The 22,987-nt window shown below is 45.6% G+C and overlaps 1 protein-coding gene across 6 annotated transcripts in view; it reads right to left on the minus strand.

Moving 5' to 3' along the window:
• The window catches only part of LOC139252375 (uncharacterized), a 336,279-nt gene that overhangs the window by 56,354 nt on the left and 256,938 nt on the right, over nt 1-22,987 (minus strand). For all 6 annotated transcript variants that reach the window (XM_070873361.1, XM_070873357.1, XM_070873359.1 and 3 more), the window contains one exon: nt 5,593-5,685. In XM_070873361.1, coding sequence (XP_070729462.1) covers nt 5,593-5,685 — 93 coding nt within the window. The remainder of the gene's footprint in view (nt 1-5,592; nt 5,686-22,987) is intronic.

A 22,987-nucleotide genomic window follows, 5' to 3' on the forward strand; every position in this document is an offset into this window, starting at 1 on the left:
GTGGGGAAGTGGGACTCACTGGATTGCTCTTCGAAGGGGCTGGCGTAGGCTCGATGGGCTGAATGGCCTCCTTCTGTGCTGTACTATTCTATGATTCTATGATAGGGAATCGGATTGGCAACTAAATATTGCCTGCTATAACACATTTAGAAAGAAAAGAGAAGAAAGGATGGGAGGTGGAGTAGCTATACTAGTTAAATATAACATAATGGCAGTAGAAAAGAGTGTAAATAGCAGTAATACAGATACAGAATCCATATAGATTGACGTAACAGATAAAAAGAGATCATCACCCTAATAGGAATATACTGTAGACCCCCAAATAGTGAAACGGAAATGTAGGAAGAAATACGTAGGCAAATTTAAGAGGTGATTAGCAGGCATAGAATAATAATCGTGAGAAATTTCAACTACCTTCAAATAAACTGGCAGGAAGATGTAGCAAAAGGAGACAAGGGAATTAAATTTTTACAGTGTATACAGGACTCCTTTCTCACTCAGTATGTAATAAGTCCAACAAGAAAAGAATCACTGCTGGATCTTGAAATAGGGAATGAACCAGAACAGATAGGAGAAGTAAGAGTAGAGAGCATCTTAGTAGTAGTGATCACGACATCCGAGCGCTGGCCTCATGTACCCAGGTTCTAAACAAATTTCCTTCCCTTTTTGAGCCAGGCATTGGAAACTTTTCCAGGGCGAAGGTGTGGATCCACTTGGTCCCAGAGGCACGACCCATTCACCACAAGGCGCGAGCGGTACCTCACATGATGAGGGAAAGAGTGGAAATCGACGTGGACAGGCTGCAACGCGAGGGCATCATCTCCCGAGTGGAATTCAGCGAGTGGGCCAGCCCAATTGTTCCAGTACTCAAAAGTGATGGCACGGTCAGCATTTGTGGCAATTATAAAGTAACTAATCGTTTCTCGCTACAGGACCAATACTCGCTACCTAAGGCAGACGACCTATTTGCGACGCTGGCAAGAGGCAAGACATTCACCAAGCTCGACCTGACTTTGGCCTACATGACGCAGGAGCTGGAGGAGTCTTTGAAGGGCCTCACCTGCATCAACACGCACAAGGGACTGTTCATCGACAACAGATGCCCGTTTGGAATTCGGTCAGCTGCAGCGATCTTCCAGAGAAACATGGAGAGCCTACTCAAGTCGGTACCACACATGGTGGTTTTTCAGGACGATATATTGGTCACGGGGCGGGACACCGCCGAGAACCTACAATATGTGAAGGAGGTCCTCCAGCGACTGGATCGCATAGGGCTGCAGCTGAAGAGGTCGAAATGCATCTACATGGCAACAGAAGTGGAGTTTTTGGGGAGAAAGATCGTGGCGGACGGCATTCGGCCCACAGACGCCAAGGCAGAGGCTATCAGGAACGCGCCCAGGACACAAAACGTCACGGAACTGCGGTCGTTCCTGGGACTCCTCAACTATTTTGGTAACTTCCTACCGGGGTTAAGCACCCTTTTAGAGCCCCTACATGTGTTATTGCGCAAAGGTGAGAACTGGATATGGGGGAAAAAAATCAAGTAATTGCTTTTGAGAAAGCCAGAAACATTTTATGCCCCAACAAGCTGCTTGTATTGTATAACCCGTGTAAAAGACTTGTGCTAGCATGTGACTCGTCGTCGTACGGAGTCGGGTGGGTATTACAACAAGCTAACGTTGCGGGGAAGTTGCAACCTGTCGCCTATGCTTCCAGGAGCTTGTCCAAGGCCGAGATGCCCTACAGCATGATTGAGAAAGAGGCATTAGCGTGTGTGTTCGGGGTAAAGAAAATGCATCAGTACCTGTTTGGCCTCAAATTTGAGCTGGAAACCAATCACAAGCCCCTCACATCCCTGTTCGTTGAAAACAAGGGGATAAATATTAATGCCGCAGCCCGCATACAAAGGTGGGCACTCGCGTTATCAGCGTATAACTATACCATCCGCCACAGGCTAGGCACCGAGAACTATGCGGATGCTCTCAGTCGGCTACCATTGCCCACCATGGGGGTGGAAATGGCGCAGTCTGCAAACTTATTGATGGTGGCGCAGCCCGCAGATTTGCTGATGGTCATGGAAGCATTTGAAAATGATAAATCACCTGTGACGGCCCGCCAGATTAGGACTTGGACCAGCCAAGATCCTCTGCTATCCCTAGTAAAAAACTGTGTACTGCATGGGAGCTGGGCCAGAATCCCCGTTAAAATGCAAGAGCCAATCAAGCCGTTCCAGCGGCAAAAGGATAGCTGTCCATTCAGGCAGACTGCCTGTTGTGGGGTAACTGCGTACTGCTACCAAAAAAGGGCAGAGAGACATTTATCTCGAATCTCCACAGCACACACCCGGGTATAGTAATGATGAAAGCGATAGCAAGATCCCATGTGTGGTGGCCCGGTATCGACTCTGACTTCGAGTCCTGTGTATGGCAATGCAGTTTATGTGCTCGGTTGAGCAACGCGCCCAGAGAGGCACCACTAAGTTTGTGGTCCTGGCCCTCCAGACCATGGTCGAGGATCCATGTCGACTATGCCGGCCCGTTTGTCAGTAAAATGTGCCTGGTGGTGGTGGATGCTTTTTCAAAATGGATTGAATGTGAAATAATGTCGGGAAGCACCGCCACTGCCACCATTGAAAGCCTGAGGGCCATGTTTGCCACCCACGGCCTGCCTGACATACTGGTCAGTGACAACGGCCCATGTTTCATCAGTGCCGAATTTAAAGAATTCATGACCCGCAATGGGATAAAACATGTCACCTCGGCCCCATTTAAACCAGCCTCCAATGGGCAGGCAGAGCGGGCAGTACAAACCATCAAACAGAGCCTTAAACGAGTCACAGAAGGTTCACTCCAAACCCGCCTGTCCCGAGTACTGCTCAGCTACCGCACGAGACCCCACTCGCTCACATGGGTGGCCCCGGCTGAGCTACTCATGAAAAGGACACTTAAAACCAGACTCTCACTGGTTCACCCCAACCTGCATGATCAGGTAGAGAGCAGGCGGCAGCAACAAAATGTAAACGATGGTCGCGCCACTGTGTCACGGGAAATTGATCTGAATGACCCTGTGTATGTGCTAAACTATGGACATGGTCCCAAGTGGATTGCGGGCACGGTGATAGCTAAAGAAGGGAATAGGGTGTTTGTAGTCAAACTAGACAATGGACAAATTTGCAGAAAACACCTGGACCAAACGAGGCTGCGGTTCACAGACTGCCCTGAACACCCCACAGCAGACAGCACCTTTTTCGAGCCCACAACACACACCCAAAGGATCAACGACACCACGCCGGACCAGGAAATCGAACCCATCACACCCAACAGCCCAGCAAGGCCAGGCTCACCTAGCAGCCCTGCAGGGCCAACAACATGCCAGTCCAGCGAGGGCATAGCCAACACACCAGAACAGACATTTGTACCGAGGCAGTCCACCAGGGAAAGAAAGGCTCCCGACCGCCTCACCTTGTAAATAGTTTTCACTTTGACTTTGGGGGGGTGGGGGGAGTGATGTTGTGTATCTGTAAAACATGCACTCCCATGTTCCGCCACCAGGGAGCTCATCCCCTGAAGTCGCAAGGGATCCCAGCATCCCTTGGGAGCACTGTATATAAGCCGGCCCCTAAGACCTGTTCCTCACTCTGGAGTGTCTTAATAAAGACTGAGGTCACTCTTACTTTAACCTCCCTGTGTGCAGCCTCATCTGTGTTAGAAATAGAATAAGGTCCTTCATTGAAACACCTGTGAACTGATCCCTTTTTGGCGTGGAAGCAAGTCATCCTCGCTTCGAGGGACTGCCTATGATGGTTGCCTACTCTAATGCTCCTAACGTAGTGCTACCTCAGTGGCTGCTGCATGGCTGGTGAAAGGCTGCTGAATTTCTATGGGGGAGATTGCAGATGGCCTTCCAGGACGACCCCAAGCAGCTCTGGCTGTAGAAGGCCCTGCTGTAACTGCACCACCTTAGCATGGGCGGCAGCAGTCTGGATAGGCTGGCTGACAGGCAGCACCAAGGGCACTGGCGGAGTGGCAGTGGTGGGAGTAGGAATGTTACCATCCTGAGAGAGGACCGCAGGTTCTTGTCCCACGGAGCCACTGCCACTCCCCCGGGGTGGCACCTCAACATTCTTAGCCATCGGTTGGAGGACATATTGCTGGACCTCTGAGAGACCCTGCAAGCCCCTTTCCACACTTGTAAACCCAGCCATGATAGCAGCAGTCTGAGTTTGCGTGGCAGCAAGCTAGCAGTCTGAGCTTCCACTGCAACGCTCAGATGTTGGTCGATTCCGCTTGTGCTGCAATGGAAGCTGCAACATCGGCCATCACACCCAGCATCACGGTTAGATCCACGTGCCCTAATGGAGTTGGCCATTACTTTCATCCTGGAAATCATGGCCTCCATGCAATGTTGGAGCTCTTTGATGCTGACAAGAGGCTCTTTGGTAGGCCTGCCATTGCTTCAAGCATTTCTGAATGCATGCCCATCACCCTTATTCTGAAGGCCACCCCATCGAAGTCACCATCTGAGTCCTGTGTAGCAGAATTCATGAGCGAACTCGGCAAAATATTATTGGACCGTAGACTACACCTGATATTAGTCCACCTCTTGAGCGCTAAATCAACCAATAGTGCATTTAGTGCTGAGTTCAGGGTTCCAATCATGTAAATGAGCATACAGCATGAATTTTACGTGCTGCCTGCAGCACTTTGAATGGACATGGGCAGATCATGCTTCACGCTCACCGCGCCCGTTTTTGAACCTAATCGAATTTCATCCCTTCCAAACATATAACGGGATTATCTAGATACTTACCTATATGCTTATGAATGTGTCTATTCACAACACCAAAGTTTTTATTAGTCTCCTTAGATGACAAGATGACAAGACCGGATTGCTCATTCGTCCTTTTGGACAACAAGACACATCCAGCAGTTTCCCTGGAATGTGTAATTAGATCCTCCTTGCCTACATAATCAGTGACTTTGTTTGGCCCCCTTCCTCATATATTGCACTGTGCAAGCACGACCGGATTGAGTGTGCATGCACAGTACCAAACAAGCGCGCGTGCACAGATGGAGTCAAAAAATGCCATGCAAATAATCACTTCGTAGATTTATACAGTGCACTTGTACATTTCTGGCATTTTCTGCTTCTTATTATAGAACTAAATGTTTTTTCCCAGCACAAAGCTTCACTGGTCAGGGCAACTTGGAGAATCAATATGGAATTCCTGACTCATGCCTAGACTGCATTTTGGGAAACTGCCGATTGCCAGTCCATGATTTTCCGACCCATTAATTTTAATAGACAGAATATCTCGGGACTGGGGATGTCCAATTTCATGATTTGAGCTCTGGTCATGCGCAGGGAGTGCATAACTGGAAAATCTACCCATAATTTTACAGCCATGAAGGACTGGATTTTCCTGACTCCACCTCTACAGGTTTGGGATGGGACTTACCCCAGCCATCATGTCCCCGCTATGATCCCAGTCCAGTTTCCTGGACTGTACACTTATGCTCATTTGACTTCTTTTGTAATTTTAAGAATCATGACATGAAACCACATTTAAATTAGAATGTAAGACATAAATACCTTGTATTCCTCCATTATCTTTCTAATTTCATCCAAAAAGTTTGTGAAGTCAGGCATCTTGAGGTTTCCAAATGCAATATCATACAGCTTTAACTGTAAAGACATACAAGTTAGCACATGTAGGGTTGTATTTTTACTCATAATTACCAGATTTACCTTTGGTCTATGTCTGTAACATCTTTCAAAGGAATCACTGCTAAAATGAGGCTTCAGAGGTGTCAAATAACTACTTATTGGTTAGTTACCAATCAAATATCTGATTGATTATATCTAAATTAATTAAAAGCAGTCAAATTATAAAATGATGAAGAATTAACCAGCAGGAAGTAATCTCTCCATTTTTTAAAATTATTTTTCGCCAACCAGCATGTAGCACAAAAGTGACCAATTAAGTCACTCAAATAATTTCTTCATGCTGTTGTTGGACACAAATTTTCATTTTTCACTCAGAATAGGCTAGAGCCAGAAATAACGTAAAATGAAATACACCCATAAATACTAGCTAATTAAAAAAAATAGTATTTAAATTGGTTATTTAATGTTAGAAATGCCTTCAGAAATATTTCTCCACATAGGTCTGACCTAATGTTTGCTGGAACTGAAATGTAATCTTTGTGCCGAATTCTTGGGTGCCGGGAATTTCTCGGTACCATGGTTAAACAACGGCGAAGGATCTACAAACTTAACTTCTGGCTCCAAAGCTATGGAGAGTTCAGGTCGCGGGCCTCGAGGCATATGCCTACATGAAGGCCCATGGATCCCAAAGACGCAGGCGATTCGGAAGTGACCCTGGGATCACGTGGGTCAGGTCCTCCAATGAGAAAGGAGGATTCCATTTCTGAACGGAATCCCCATAAACCCGATTGGAATCCCCAAATAATTAAACAATTTAGACAACTGTAATAAATATAAATGTTCTGATTTTCAAATTTAATTAAAAGTCCTTTCATTATAGTGAATACAATAAAAATTAAATGTTTTGAAAAACAGTTTAAATCATTTAGCTTGGGGCAATATTTGCATAAGCTAGTTTTAAGTGTTTGTGTATCATTTTGTATTTCTTAATTTTTAACAAGATTTATAATAACTGTTACACTAGTGAAAGCCGTAAGAGGTTTGTGGGCAATTGATGGGCAGTAATTGGGCAAATAGCTCAACACTGCACCAGCAAAAGTGATTTTATAGTGGGTTCAGATATGTCAAGGCGTGCCTTGACAGATCGCAAGTTCCGGGTTTTCGTGCATGCACCTGGAACTTGCAGGGCTTTTCAGAAGACCGTAAATCCTGACCCTTTGAAAGGGCAATTATAAGTCTCAAGAGTAAGAGTTATTATAAATCTTAAATAAAAAATGTTAAAATAAAAAATGATGCACAAACTCTTAAAATTAGTTTATTTCTGGGTAAAATTAGCATTGGCCTGGGATAAAATATTTAAAATTAATTTTCAAAAAATTAAATTTTTATCCCATTTGCTGTAATGTGTGTGTATGAGAGAGTTGTATCATGGGAGTTGTAGTTTTAACCTTGCTCATGCAGAACTACAATATGTAGAGTGTTCTATTTCACATGAAAAATGAGAGGCAAAAGTTTCATTGTGCCATTTTGGTGCACAAATAGGATTGCACACTCCCAACCTACGATACTGCAACCAGTAAAGTTAATCGATAAAAATTGCAGATTGGGAGTGTACTATTTTGTGTTATGCATCCTGGCACATGCCAGGAATGGCACAGCAGACATTTTACCCATAAGCAAAAAAAACAGCGGGGGAAGTTATAGCTCCTGGTGATAGATCCTGTGCACGTGAGAGCAAGTGATGCGTCGGAAGAGCTGTAGTTTTCACCCTGCATCTGTGGAAATACAATGCTGAGAATGTGTCACAGCAGTCCACATCTCTTGGCAATTAGGCAGAAATGCTAAAGAAATACAGCTGTGAGTTGTAAGTGGTAGGAAAAAAAAACACCAAAAATGGAAAAGGTGTTCGATTTTTCAGCATTTTATATAGTTTCAGCCATAAACTATCAGATTCCTTGTCAGACATCAGTTTGATCTTATAGAAACATTTAAAATAAGGAAAGGGATAGACAAGATAGAGGCGGAGAGGTTGTTTCCACTGGTCGGGGAGACTAGAACTAGGGGGCACAGCCTCAAAATACGGGGGAGCCAATTTAAAACCGAGTTGAGAAGGAATTTCTTCTCCCAGAGGGTTGTGAATCTGTGGAATTCTCTGCCCAAGGAAGCAGTTGAGGCTAGCTTATTGAATGTATTCAAGTCACAGATAGATAGATTTTTAACCAAAAAGGGAACTAAGGGTTACGGGGAGCGGGCGGGTAAGTGGAGCTGAGTCCACGGCCAGATCAGCCATGATCTTATTGAATGGCGGAGCAGGCTCGAGGGGCTAGATAGCCTACTCCTGTTCCTAATTCTTATGTTCTTATGTTATGTTCTTACTTCCAGTCTTGGATGAGTCTTAACTACCTCAGCTAAACATTGGGGAGTTATGCCATTGACTTTAGCTTCCCTTACAGACTTCCCTTTCCGGCCACTATTTCAGGTTGAATCAGATTGTTCCCAACCTCAGAGTCCTGTTTGACCCCAAGCTGAGCTTTGAACCTCATATCCTTTCTGTTATGTATGTAAACCTGTAAATACCATGTCTAACCACCAGAGGGCTTATCCCCTGGAGTCCCAAGGGATCCCACAGTCCCTTGGGAGCACCTGTATATAAGGAGGCCTCACAGGCTGGAGAGGCGCTCTGAGATCTGTAATAATGGTCACACTTACTTTGAGCTTGCAGTATCGAGTCTGACTCTTTATTCAAGACTTAACAACTGGCGAACCCCACCGCAACAATGCAGAGAACTGTGGGCATCCTGGAGAAATTTTCGGAGGGAGATGATTGGGAAGCCTTTGTGGAGCGACTTGACCAACACTTCATGGCCAACGAGCTGGAAGGAGGAGTGAACGCTGCCAAACGAAGGGCGATCCTCCTCACCGTTTGCGGGGCATCAACGTATGGCCTCATAAAAAACATGCTCGTTCCAGCGAAACCCACAGACAAGTCGTACGATGAGTTGTGCACATTGGTCCGGGAGCATCTAAACCCGAAGGAAAGCGTTCTGATGGCAAGGTATCGGTTCTACACGTACAAGAGGTCTGAAGGCCAGGAAGTGGCGAGCTATGTCGCCGAGCTAAGGCGCCTTGCAGGCCATTGCGAATTTGAAGGACGCTTGGAGCACATGCTCAGGGACTTCTTTGTACTTGGCATTGGCCATGAAGTAATACTTCGCAAACTTTTGACTCTAGAGATCCCAGCCTTGAGTAAAGCCATAGCGATAGCCCAGGCGTTTATCTCCACCAGTGACAATGCCAAGCACACTAATGCTGCTGCAAATATTGTGAACAAAGTCACGTTGTTTTTGAATCGAAATGTACATGGCAGGACTTACACGCCTGTAGCTGCACATCTGCAGATGACTCAGAGTCCGCCATCAAGGGTGGTGAATACAAGGCCATTAATACCTTGCTGGCGCTGCCGGGTCGATCATCGTTTCCATTCATGCCGCTTCAAAGGATATGTTTGCAAGGGCTGTGGAACAATGGGACACCTCCAACGCATGTGCAGGCGAGCTGTAAACACTGCGAATCCTGCAAACCACCATGTTGCAGAGGAGGACAGATCCATGGTGGATCATGACAAACCAGAGCCTCAAACCGAGGAGACAGAGGTATATGGGGTGCACACATTTACCACAAAGTGTCCCCCGATAATGTTGAAGGTTGAATATAATGGACTCCCTGTGTCCATGGAGCTGGACACGGGTTCAAGTCAGTCCATAATGAGTAAAAACTTTGGATAAGTTGTGGTGCAGCAAGACTTCAAGGCCAGTCCTGACTCCCATTCGTACCAAACTTAGAACATACACAAAGGAACTAATTCCCGTAATTGGCAGTGCTACCATAAAGGTCTCCTACGATGGAGCGGTGCACGAGCTATCACTCTGGGTGGTACCGGGCGATGGAACCACGCTGTTCGGCAGGAGCTGGCTGGAAAAGATAAGCTGGAACTGGGATGACATGTGAGCGCTTTCATCTGTCGACAACACCTCATGTGCCCAGCTCCTAAGCAAGTTCAGAATGGCAGGCAGTGACTAGTGGAGTGCCGCAGGGCTCAGTGCTGGGACCCCAGCTCTTTACAGTTTACATTAACGATTTAGATGAAGGAATAGAGTGTAATATCTCCAAGTTTGCAGATGATACTAAACTGGGTTGCGGTGTGAGTTGTGAGGAGGACGCTAAGAGGCTGCAGGGTGACTTGGACAGGTTAGGTGAGTGGGCAAATGCATGGCAGATGCAGTATAATGTGGATAAATGTGAGGTTATCCATTTTGGGGGCAAATTCACAAAGACAGATATTATCTGAATGGCGGCAGATTAGGAAAAGGGGAGGTGCAACGAGACCTGGGTGTCATGGTCATCAGTCACTGAAAGTTGGCATGCAGGTACAGCAGGCGGTAAAGAAGGCAAATGGTATGTTGGCCTTCATAGCTAGGGGATTTGAATATAGGAGCAGGGAGGTCTTAGTGCAGTTGTACAGGAACTTAGTGAGGCCTTACCTGGAATATTGTGTTCAGTTTTGGTCTCCTAGTCTGAGGAAGGACGTTCTTGCTATTGAGGGAGTGCAGCGAAGGTTCACCAGACTGATTCCAGGGATGGCTGGGCTATCATATGAGGAGAGACTGGATCAATTGGGCCTTTATTCACTGGAGTTTAGAAGGATGAGAGGGGATCTCATAGAAACGTATAAGATTCTGACGGGACTGGACAGGTTAGATGCAGGACGAATGTTCCCGATGTTGGGGAAGTCCAGAACCAGGGGACATAGTCTTAGGATAAGGGGTAGGCCATTTAGGACAGAGATGAGGAGAAACTTCTTCACTCAGAGAGTTGTTAACCTGTGGAATTCCCTACCGCATAGAGTTGTTGAGGCCAGTTCATTGGATATATTCAAGAGGGAGTTAGATATGGCCCTTACGGCTAAAGGGATCCAGGAGTATGGAGAGAAAGCAGGAAAGGGGTACTGAAGGAATGATCAGCCATGATCTTATTGAATGGCGGTGCAGGCTCGAAGGGCCGAAAGGCCTACTCTTGCATCTATTTTCTATGTTTCTATGTTTCCCCTCGCTGTTCAAACCAGGCATCAGGAAGTTCCAAGAAGCAAAAGTGCAGATCCATTTGATTCCAGGGGCACGACCCATCCATTACAAGGCGAGAGCTGTACCGTACACGATGAGAGAGAGGGTGGAGATCGAGCTGGACAGGCTGCAACAAGAGGACATCATTTCGCCGATCGAATTCAATGAGTGGGCCAGTCCAATTGTTCCAGTCCTCAAGGGAGACGGCACCATCAGAATCTGTGGTGATTACAAAGTAACTATCAATCGTTTCTCGCAGCACGATGAATACCCGCTACCAAAGGCAGATGACCTATTTGTGATGCTGGCGGGAGGGAAAGCGTTCACGAAGCTGGACTTGACCTCAGTCTACATGATGCAGAAGCTGGAGGAATCCTCGAAAGGCCTCACCTGCATCAACACACACAAAGGTCTCTTCGTTTACAACAGATGCCCGTTTGGCCGTGGCAATATTCCAGAGGAACATGGAAAGCTTGCTGAAGTTGGTCCCGTGCACCGTGGTCTTCCAGGACCAAATCTTGGTTACAGGTCGGGACACTGTCGAGCACCTTCAGAACCTGGAGGAGGTTCTTAGTCAGCTTAATCGCGTTGGGCTCAGGCTAAAACGCTCGAAGTGCGTTTTGCTGGTGCCTGAAGTGGAGTTCCTGGGGAGAAGAATTGTGGCGGACGGCATCAGGCCCACCGATTCGAAGACGGAGGCAATCAAGAATGCACCGAGACCACAGAACGTGACGGAGCTGCGGTCGTTTCTAGGGTTCCTGAACTATTTTGGTAACTTCTTACCGGGTCTTAACATATTGTTAGAACCCCTGCACTCTTTACTGCGTAAAGGAGATGAATGGGTATGGGGTAAAAGCCAAGAAAATGCCTTTGAGAAAGCTAGGAAGCTGTTATGTTCAAAGAAATTGCTTGTGTTGTACGATCCATGTAAACGTTTGGTATCAGCATGTGATGTGTCGTCGTACGGGGTCAGGTGTGTATTGCAACAAGCTAGTGAATTTGGGAAATTGCAATCGGTTGTTTATGCATCCAGAAGTCCTACAGTATGATCGAAAAAGAAGCATTAGCGTGTGTTTATGAGGTAAAGAAAATGCATCAATATCTGTTTGGGCTCAAATTTGAATTGGAAACTGACCATAAGCCGCTTATATCGCTCTTTTCTGAAAATAAGGGGATAAATACGAATGCATCGGCCCACATCCAGAGATGGGCGCTTCCGTTGTCCGTTGCGGATGGCATAGTTGTATGCGGACAACGGATACAAAAAACTGTGCCGATGCTCTCAGTAGGCTGCCATTGTCTACCACTGGGGTGGAGATCGCACAGCCCGCAGATTTAGTTATGGTAATGGAAGCATTCGAGAGTGAGCAATCACCTGTTGCCGCCTGACAGATTAGAACCTGGACGATCCAGGACCCCTTACTGTTCTTAGTAAAAAAAACTGTGTGCTCCACAGGAGTTGGTCTAATGTCCTGTTAGAGACGCAGGAATAAATAAAGCCGTACCAGTGGCGCAAAGATGAAATGTCTATACAGGCAGGCTGCCTCCTATGGGGTAATCAGATAATTGTGCAAAAAAGGACAGGGACACTTTCATTAGTGATCTTCACAGTACCCACCCAGGCATTGTGATGATGAAAGCGATAGCCAGATCCCACGTGTGGTGGTCCGGTATCGATGCAGACTTAGAGTCCTGTGTGCACAAATGTAATCTATGTTCCCAGTTAAGTACTGCACCCAGGGAGGCGCCACTAGGTTTATGGGCCTGGCCCTCCAAACCGTAGTCTAGGGTCCATGTCGACTTTGCAGGCACATTCTTGGGAAAAATGTTTTTAGTGGTTGTAGATGCGTACTCCAAATGGATTGAATGTGAGAATAATGTCGGCAAGCACGTCCACTGCCACCATTGAAAGCCTACGGGCCATGTTTGCCTGATGTTCTTGTAAGTGACAATGGGCCGTGTTTTACCAGTGCTGAATTTAAGGAGTTCATGAACCGCAATGGGATCAAACGTGTCACATCTGCCCCATTTAAGCCAGTGTCCAATGGTCAGGCAGAACGAGCAGTCCAAACAATCAAGCAGAACTCGAAAAGGGTAACTGAAGGCTCATTACAGACTCGCTTATCCCGAGTCCTGCTTAATTACCGCACAAGACCACACTCGCTCACCGGGGTCCCTTCCACTGAACTGCTCATGAAAAGGACACTTAAGACAAGGCTCTCGTTAGTCCACCCTGATCTACACGAACAGGTAGAGAACAGGCGGCTTCAAAAGAATACATATCATGATCGCGCAAATGTGTCACGTGAAATTGAAGTAAATGATCCTGTATTTGTGTTGAACTATGGACAAGGTCCCAAGTGGATTGCTGGCACTGTTTTGGCCAAAGAGGGGAGTAGGGTGTTTGTGGTCAAATTCGCAAATGGACTCACCTGCAGAAAACACTTGGACTAAACCAAACTCAGATTTACAGACTATCCAGAGCAACCCACAATAGACCAACCACCCCCAGCAGCCCAGCATGGCCGGCTGCACAGCAGCCCAGCGAAGGCCCAACAAACGACTCACCAACACCAGCATTTGCACCGAGACGATCAACCAGGAAAAGGAAGGCCCCAGATCGACTCACACTGTAAATAGTTTTTGACTTTGTGGGGGGGGGGGGGGGGGAGTGTTGTTATGTATGTAAACCTGTAAATACCATGTCTAACCACCAGAGGACTTATCCCCTGGAGTCCCAAGAGATCCCACAATCCCTTGGGAGCACCTGTATTTAAGGAGGCAGTCTGAGAACTGTAATAAAGGACTACGGTCACACTTACTTTGAGCTTGCAGTATCTAGTCTGACTCTTTATTCAAGACTTAACACTTTCCATCACGAAAATCATCTTCATAGCATCGGCCACCTCTTCCCCTACCTCAGCCCGTCTTCCATTGAAACCTACATACATGCTTACATCACTTCCACAATTGAATACTACATAGTTTGCCTGAATGCCCTCCCATCTTCCACCCTCCATAAACTACAGCTCATCTAAGTCTCTTCTGTTCATATTCTATCCCACACCAAGTCCTGCTCACCTATTTCCCATATACTTGCTGATCTGCACTGCTCCCAGTCTCTCAAAAACCTTATAGGTAAAATGATTGTCCTTGACATTAAATCATTCCATGGCCTCGAACCTCCCTATGACTTTCTTGACTGGGAGAGAAGTTGGACAAGACTATTTATGGAGTAGAGCAAGGATTGTGGCATTGAACCGCTCTTCAATGAGCTGCTCCTGAAGAGCTGCAGGCAACTGTTTGCCCTTTCCTTCTTTCAGTATTTTGTCAGTGTCAGTGGAAGCACTTGTGATTTATGAAGGTAGTGAGCTTGTCTGAATGAGGTTGCAGGGCAATGTGTTCAGTCACTATGTGAGATCCTGGACTTGAGGGATTTGTGATATCTGTGCAAACCCCACATCATTATCGTTCTGCTTCTGGCTGTTCAGAGGGAAGGGGATAAAACTTTTTGCTCCAACAAACAAGTCATCAGTCACCTCGTCAATGCAAGCATGCACAGCAGACTGACTGATGTTTCTAATATCCCCTGCGACAGCCTAGAAAGAGCCAGAGGCGAATAAGGTACCTAGAGAAGTGAAGCCTCCTTATGCACTGCTCCTCACAGAACAGGAGGTAGGTTGCATTGGACCTATTCACTCCGTTGGGAGGGTAAGGACTGCAACAAGCTTAGAACGTAAGAACATAAGAAATAGGAGCACAAGTAGGCCATTTGACCCCTCGAGCCTGCTCTGACATTTAATAAGATCATGGCTGATCTGATCATGGACTCAGCTCCACTTTCCTGCCCGCTCCCCATAACCCTTTATTCCCTTATTGCTCAAAAAATATGTCTATCTCCGCCTTAAATATATTCAATGACCCAGCTTTCACAGCTCTCTGGGGCAGAGAATTCTACAGATTTACAACACTCTGAGAGAAGAAATTCCTCCTCATCTCGGTTTTAAATGGGTGACCCTTATTCTGAGACTTTGTCCCCTAGTTTTAGGTTCCCCTACGAGTGGAAATATCCTCTCTGCATCCATCTTGTCAAGCCCCCTCATTATCTTATAAGTTTCAATAAGATCACCTCTCATGCTTCTGAACTCCAATGAGTATAGGCCCAACTTACTCAACCTATCTTCATAAGTAAACCCCCTCATCTCTGAATTAACCCAGTGAAACCTCTCTAAACAGCCGCCATTGCTAGTATATCCTTCCCTAAATAAGGAGACCAAAACTGTACGCAGTACTCCAGGTGTGGTCTCACCAGTACCCAGTACAGTTGTAGCAGGACTTCTTTGCTTTATTACTCTATCCGCCTTGCAATAAAGGCCAACACTCCATTTGCCTTCCTGATTACCTTACTTACTGTACCTGCATATTAACTTTTTGTGTTTCATACACAAGGACCCCCAGGTCCCTCTGCACTGCAGCACTTTGCAATTTTTCTCCATTTAAATTATAATTTGCTTTTCTATTTTTTCTGCCAAAGTGGATAACCTCACACTTTCCCCATTATATTCTATCTGCCAAATTTTTGTCCACTCACTTAGCCTGTCTATATCGCTTTGCAAATTTTTTGTGTTTTCCTCACAATTTGCTTTCCCACCCATTTTTGTATCATCAGCAAACTTGGCTACATTACACTCAGTCCCTTCATCCAAGTTATTAATATAGATTGTAAATAATTGAGGCCCCACCACTGATCCCTGCGGCACCCCACTAGTTACTGATTGCCAACCAGAAAATGACCCGTTTATCCCGACTCTCTGTTTTCTGTTAGTTAGCCAATCCTCTATCCATGCGATATATTATCTCAACCCCATGAACTTTTATCTTGTGTAGTAACCTTTTATGTGGCACCTTATCGAATGCCTTCTGGAAATCCAATTACATCACATCTACTGGTTTCCCTTTATCCACTCTGCTCGATACATCCTCAAAGAACTGCAACAAATTTGTCAAACCTGATTTCCCTTTCATAAAACCATGCTGATTCTGCTTGATTGAATTATGCTTTTCCAAATGTCCTGCTACTGCTTCCTTCATAATGGACTCCAGCATTTTCCCAACGACAGATGTTAGGCTAACTGGTCTATAGTTTCCTGCTTTCTGTCTGCCTCCTTTTTTAAATAGAGGCGTTGCATTTACGGTTTTCCAATCCACTGGGACCTCCCCAGAATTCAGGGAATTTTGGTTCGATTACAACTGATGCAACCACTATCTCTGCAGCTACTTCTTTTAGGACCCTAGGATGCAAGCCATCAGGTCCAGGGTACTTGTCCGCCTTTAGTCCCATTATTTTACCGAGTATTACTTCTTTAATGATAATGATTGTATTAATTTCCTCCCTCCCTATAACCCCTTGAGTATCCACAATTGGGATGTTTTTAGTGTTTTCTACTGTGAAGACTGATTTTGTTCAAAGTCTCTGCCATTTCCCTATTTCCCATTATTACTTCCCCAGTCTCATCCTCTATGGGACCAACATTTACCTTAGCCACTCTTTTCATTTTTATGTACCTGTAGAAACTCTTACGATCTGTTTTTATATTTCGTGCTAGTTTAATTTCATGATCTATCTTCCCTCCCTTTATAATTTTTTTAGTCGTTCTTTGCTGGCTTTTAAAAGTTTCCCAATCCTCTGGCCTCCCACCAGTCTTGGCCACTTTGTATGCTCTTGTTTTCAATTTGATACCATCCCTTATTTCCTTAGTTAGCCATGGATGGGTATCCCTTATCTTACAGTCCTTTCCTTCTCATTGGGATCTATTTTTGTTGCGAGTTATGAAATATCTCCTTAAATATCTGCCACTGTTCATCAACTGTCCCATACTTTAATCTATTTCCCCTCATCCAGTTTAGCTAACTCTGCCCTCATACCTTTGCAGTCTCACTTATTTAAGCTTAGGACACTGGTTTGAGATCCAACTTTCTCAGCCTCCAACTGAACTTGAAATTCAACCATGTTATGGTCACTCATTCCTAGAGGATCCTTTACTAGGAGTTGTTTATTAATCCTGTCTCATTACACAGTATCAGATCTAAGATAGCCTGCTTCCTGGTTGGTTCCGCAACGTACTGCTTAAGGAAACTATCCTGGATACACTCTATGAACTCCTCCTCACGGCTACTCTGGCCAATTTGCTTTGTCCAATCAATATGAAGGTTAAAATCGCCCATGATTATTGCCATTCCTTTTTACAAGCCTCCATTATTTCTTGATTTATACTCTGTCAAACAGTATAGCTACTGTTAGGAAGCCTATATACTATGCCCACTAATGACTTTTTCCCCTTATTATTTCTTATCTCCACCCAAACTGATTCAACATCTTGATCTTCTGAGTCAATATCGTTTCTCACTACTGCACTGATCTCATCCTTTATTAACAGAGCTACCCACCTCCTTTTCCTTTCTGTCCTTCTGAATTGTGAAATATCCTGAATATTTAGTTTCCAGCCTTGGTCACCTTGCAACCATGTCTCTGTAATGGCTATCAGATCATACCCATTTGTATCTATTTGTGCCATCAATGCATCTATTTTGAATGAATGCTGCATGCATTCAGATAAAGAGCTTTTAAGTTTTTTTTTACCATTTTTTCCTGCTTTGACCCCAATTTCTGATTCACCATTATATTTGTACATTCTGTCCTTCCTGTCACGCTCTGCTTTTCTTTTCCCCCAGTGCTACCCTGCTCTATTGACTTCCCCTTATTCTTTGACTTTTTAAATTTTCCGTCACCTGAACCCTTTTCCCCACTAATTAGTTTAAAGCCCCCTCTACAGCCCTAGTTATTTGATTCTCCAGGACCTTAGTCCCAGCACGGTCTAAGTGGAGCCTGTCCGAATGGAACAGCTCCCTCTTACCCCAGTACTGGTGTCAGTGTCCAACGACCAAAACTCACTTCTCCCACACCAGTCTTTGAGCCACGTGTTTAACTCTCTGATCTTACTTACCCTATGCAAATTTGCTTGTGGCTCAGGTAGTAATCCAGAGATTATTACCTTTGTGGTTCTGCTTTTTAATTTGGTCCCTAGCTGCTAATAATTCCTCAGCAGAACCTCTTTCTTTGTTCTACCAATGTGGACCACGACAACTGGATCTTCCCCCTCCCACTCCAACAGCTCAATTTTGGCCCACCCCTTTTTTCGGTGCACTTACCAGAGATGCGCCGCTTTTCTCCGTTGATAAGTGCGCCGAAAAAAATCTCTTCCCATTTTGGCTGCTGTCTGGCCTCTCCTCGGTCGTCGCACAGCGTGGCCAGTCGAGTTGGGGGCGGAGCCAGCATCCTGCGCTGAAAACAGTGCCGGGCCGTCTGCATGTACGCATTGGAGTTGTGTCGTGATGTCCGCGCATGCGCAGTAGCGTCGAAATTTAGCAATCGGCCATTTTTAAAAGGAATCGTAGCTGCTTGTGTTGAGAATGACGTGAATAACACGTTTAGTGAGTTGGTCTGACCGCAGGTCAAGGGTACACAGCCAGATAGGGAATGGAAGACCAACAGGAAGAGCAGTGCAAGGAAGGTAGTGCAGGGATCCCCTGCGGTCATCCCCCTGCAAAACAGATACACTGCTTTGAGTACTGTTGAGGGGGATGACTCATTAGGGGGGGAGCAGCCAAATTCATGGCACCATGGCTGGCTCTGCTGCACAGGAGGGCAGGAAAAAGAGTGGGAGAGCAATAGTGATAGGGGATTCAATTGTAAGGGGAATAGATAGGCGTTTCTGCGGCCGCAACCGAGACTCCAGGATGGTATGTTGCCTCCCTGGTGCAAGGGTCAAGGATGTCTCGGAGCGGGTGCAGGACATTCTGAAAAGGGAGGGCGAACAACCAGTTGTCGTGGTGCATACAGGTACCAATGACATAGGTAAAACACGGGATGAGGTCATACGATGCAAATTAGGGAGCTAGGAGCTAAATTAAAAAGTAGGACTTCAAAAGTAGTAATCTCAGGATTGCTACCAGTGCCACGTGCTAGTCAGAGTAGGAATCACAGGATAGCTCAGATGAATACGTGGCTTGAGGAGTGGTGCAGAAGGGAGGGATTCAAATTCCTGGGACATTGGAACCGGTTCTGGGGGAGGTGGGATCAGTACAAAACGGACGGTCTGCACCTGTGCAGGATCGGAACCAATGTCCTAGGGGGAGTGTTTTCTAGTGCTGTTGGGGAGGAGTTAAACTAATATGGCAGGGGGATGGGAACCTATGCAGGGAGACAGAGGGAAATAAAATGGAGTCAGAAGCAAAATATAGAAAGGAGAATAGTAAAAGTGGAGGGCAGAGAAACCCAAGGCAAAAAACAAAAAGGGCCACATTACAGCAAAATTCTAAAGGGGCAAAGTGTGTTTAAAAAAAAACAAGCATGAAGGCTCTGTGCCTCAATGCGAGGAGTATTAGGAATAAGGTGGATGAATTAACTGCGTAGATAGCAGTTAACGGATACGATGTGATTGGCATCACGGAGACATGGCTCCAGGGGACCAAGGCTGGGAACTCAATATCCAGGGGTATTGAGCATTTAGGAAGGATAGACAGAAAGGAAAAGGAGGAGGGGTGGCGTTGCTGGTTAAAGATGAAATCAATGCAATTGTAAGGAAGGACATTAGCCTGGATGATGTGGAATCGGTATGGGTGGAGCTGCGGAATTCCAAAGAGCAGAAAACGCTAGTGGGAGTTGTGTATAGGCCACCAAATAGTAGTAGAGGTTGGGGACAGCATCAAACATGAAATAAGGGATGTGTGCAATAAAGGTACAGCAGTAATCATGGACGACTTTAATCTACACATTGATTGGGCTAACCTAACTGGAAGCAATGCGGTGGAGGACGATATCCTGGAGTGTATTAGGGATGGTTTTCTCGAACAATATGTAGAGGAACCAACCAGGGAGCTGGCCATCTTAGACTGGGTATTGTGTAATGAGAAGGGACTAATTAGCAATCTTGTTGTGCGAGGCCCCTTGGGGAAAAGTGACCATAATATGGTAGAATTCCTTATTAAGATGGAGAGTGGCAAAGTTAATTCGGAAACTAGGGTTCTGAACTTAAGGAAAGGTAACTTCGGCTGTATGAGGCGTTAATTGGCTAGAATAGACTGGCAAATGATACTTAGTGCATTTGGAAAGAGGTGACATGATAGGTCCAAGTCAGCATGGATTTGTGAAAGGGAAATCATGCTTGACAAATCTTCTGGAATTTTTGAGGATGTTTCCAGTAGAGTGGACAAGGGAGAACCAGTTGATGTGGTATATTTGGACTTTCAGAAGGCGTTCGACAAGGTCCCACACAAGAGATTGATGTGCAAAGTTAGAGCACATGGGATTGGGGGTAGTGTGCTGACATGGATTGAGAACTGGTTGTCAGACAGGAAGCAAAGAGTAGGAGTAAATGGGTACTTTTCAGAATGGCAGGCAGTGACTAGTGGGGTACCGCAAGGTTCTGTGCTGGGGCCCCAGCTGTTTACACTGTACATTAATGATTTAGATGAGGGGATTAAATGTAGTATCTCCAAATTTGCGGATGACACTAAGTTGGGTGGCAGTGTGAGCTGCGAGGAGGATGCTGTGAGGCTGCAGAGCGACTTGGATAGGTTAGGTGAGTGGGCAAATGCATGGCAGATGAAGTATAATGTGGATAAATGTGAGGTTATCCACTTTGGTGGTAAAAACAGAGAGACAGACTATTATCTGAATGGTGACAGATTAGGAAAAGGGGAGGTGCAAAGAGACCTGGGTGTCATGGTACATCAGTCATTGAAGGTTGGCATACAGGTGCAGCAGGCGGTTAAGAAAGCAAATGGCATGTTGGCCTTCATATCAAGGGGATTTGAGTACAGGGGCAGGGAGGTGTTGCTACAGTTGTACAGGGCATTGGTGAGGCCACACCTGGAGTATTGTGTACAGTTTTGGTCTCCTAACCTGAGGAAGGACATTCTTGCTATTGAGGGAGTGTAGCGAAGGTTCACCAGACTGATTCCCGGGATGGCGGGACTGACCTATCAAGAAAGACTGGATCAACTGGGCTTGTATTCACTGGAGTTCAGAAGAATGAGAGGGGACCTCATAGAAACATTTAAAATTCTGACGGGGTTAGACAGGTTAGATGCAGGAAGAATGTTCCCAATGTTGGGGAAGTCCAGAACCAGAGGTCACAGTCTAAGGATAAGGGGTAAGCCATTTAGGACCGAGATGCGGAAGAACTTCTTCACCCAGAGAGTGGTGAACCTGTGGAATTCTCTACCACAGAAAGTTGTTGAGGCCAATTCACTAAATATATTCAAAAAGGAGTTAGATGAGGTCCTTACTACTAGGGGGATCAAGGGGTGTGGCGAGAAAGCAGGAATGGGGTACTGAAGTTGAATGTTCAGCCATGAACTCATTGAATGGCGGTGCAGGCTAGAAGGGCCGAATGGCCTACTCCTGCACCTATTTTCTATGTTTTCTATGTTTAAAGGATTGACGGTGGATAAGCAATGGCAAACATTTAAAGATCACATGGATGAACTTCAGCAAATGTACATCCCTGTCTGGAGTAAAATTAAAACTGGGAAGGTGGCTCAACCATGGCTAACAAAGGAAATTAAGGATAGTGTTAAAGCCAAGGAAGAGGCATATAAATTGGCTAGAAAAGGCAACAAACCTGAGGAGTGGGAGATGTTTAGAATTCAACAGAGGAGGACTAAGGGTTTAATTAAGAGGGGGAAAATAGAGTACGAGAGGAAGCTTGCAGGGAATATAAAAACTGACTGCAAAAGCTTCTATAAATATGTGAAGAGAAAAAGATTAGTAAAGACAAATGTAGGTCCCTTGCAGTCGGATTCAGGTGAATTTATAATGGGGAACAAAGAAATGGCAGACCTATTGAACAAATACTTCGGTTCTGTCTTCAAGGAAAAGAAGATATAAATAACCGTCCGAAGGTACTAGGGGACAGTGGGTCTAGTGAGAAGGAAGAACTGAAGGATATCCTTATTAGGCGGGAAATTGTGTTAGGGAAATTGATGTGATTGAAGGCCGATAAATCCCCGGGGCCTGATAGTCTGCATCCCAGAGTGCTCAAGGAAGTGGCCCTAGAAATAGTGGATGCATTGGTGATCATTTTCCAACAGTCTATCGACTCTGGATCAGTTCCTATGGACTGGAGGGTAGCTAATGTAACACCACTTTTTAAAAAAGGAGGGAGAGAGAAAACGGATAATTATAGACCGGTTAGCTTGACATCAGTAGTGGGGAAAATGTTGGATTCGATCATGAAGGATGAAATAGCAGCGCATTTGGAAAGCGGTGACAGGATCAAACCAAGTCAGCATGGATTTATGAAGTGGAAATCATGCTTGACGAATCTTCTGGAATTTTTTGAGGATGTAACTAGCAGAGTGGACAAGGGAGAACCGGTGGATGTGGTGTATTTGGACTTTCAGAAGGCTTTTGACAAGGTCCCGCACAAGAGATTGTTGTGCAAAATCTAAGCACATGGTATTGGGGGTAATATACTGACGTGGATAGGGAACTGGTTGGCAGACAGGAAGCAGAGAGTTGGGATAAACGGTCCTTTTTAGAATGGTAGGCAGTGACCAGTGGAGTGCCGCAGGGCTCAGTGCTGGGACCCCTGCTCTTTACAATATACATTAACGATTTGGATGAAGGGATAGAGTGTAATATCTCCAAGTTTGCAGATGACACTAAACTGGGTGGCGGTGTGAGCTGTGAGGAGGATGCTAAGAGGCTTCAGGGTGACAGGTGAGTGGGCAAATGCATGGCAGATGTAGTATAATGTGGATAAATGTGTGGTTATCCATTTTGGGGGCAAAAACACGAAGGCAGATTATCTGAATGGCAGCAGACTAGGAAAAGGGGAGGTACAACGAGACCTGGGTGTCATGGTTCATCAATCACTGAAAGTTGGCATGCAGGTACAGCAGGCGGTAAAGAAGGCAAATGGTATGTTGGCCTTCATAGCTAGGGGATTTGAATATAGAAGCAGGGAGGTCTTACTTCAGTTGTACAGGGCCTTAGTGAGGCCTCACCTGGAATATTATGTTCAGTTTTGGACTCCTAGTCTGAGAAAGGACGTTCTTGATATTGAGGGAGTGCAGCGAAGGTTCACCAGACTGATTCCAGGGATGGCTGGAATATGAGAAGAGACTGGAATATG

This window comes from Pristiophorus japonicus, unplaced genomic scaffold (assembly GCF_044704955.1).
Source record: "Pristiophorus japonicus isolate sPriJap1 unplaced genomic scaffold, sPriJap1.hap1 HAP1_SCAFFOLD_461, whole genome shotgun sequence".
NCBI lineage: Eukaryota > Metazoa > Chordata > Chondrichthyes > Pristiophoridae > Pristiophorus > Pristiophorus japonicus.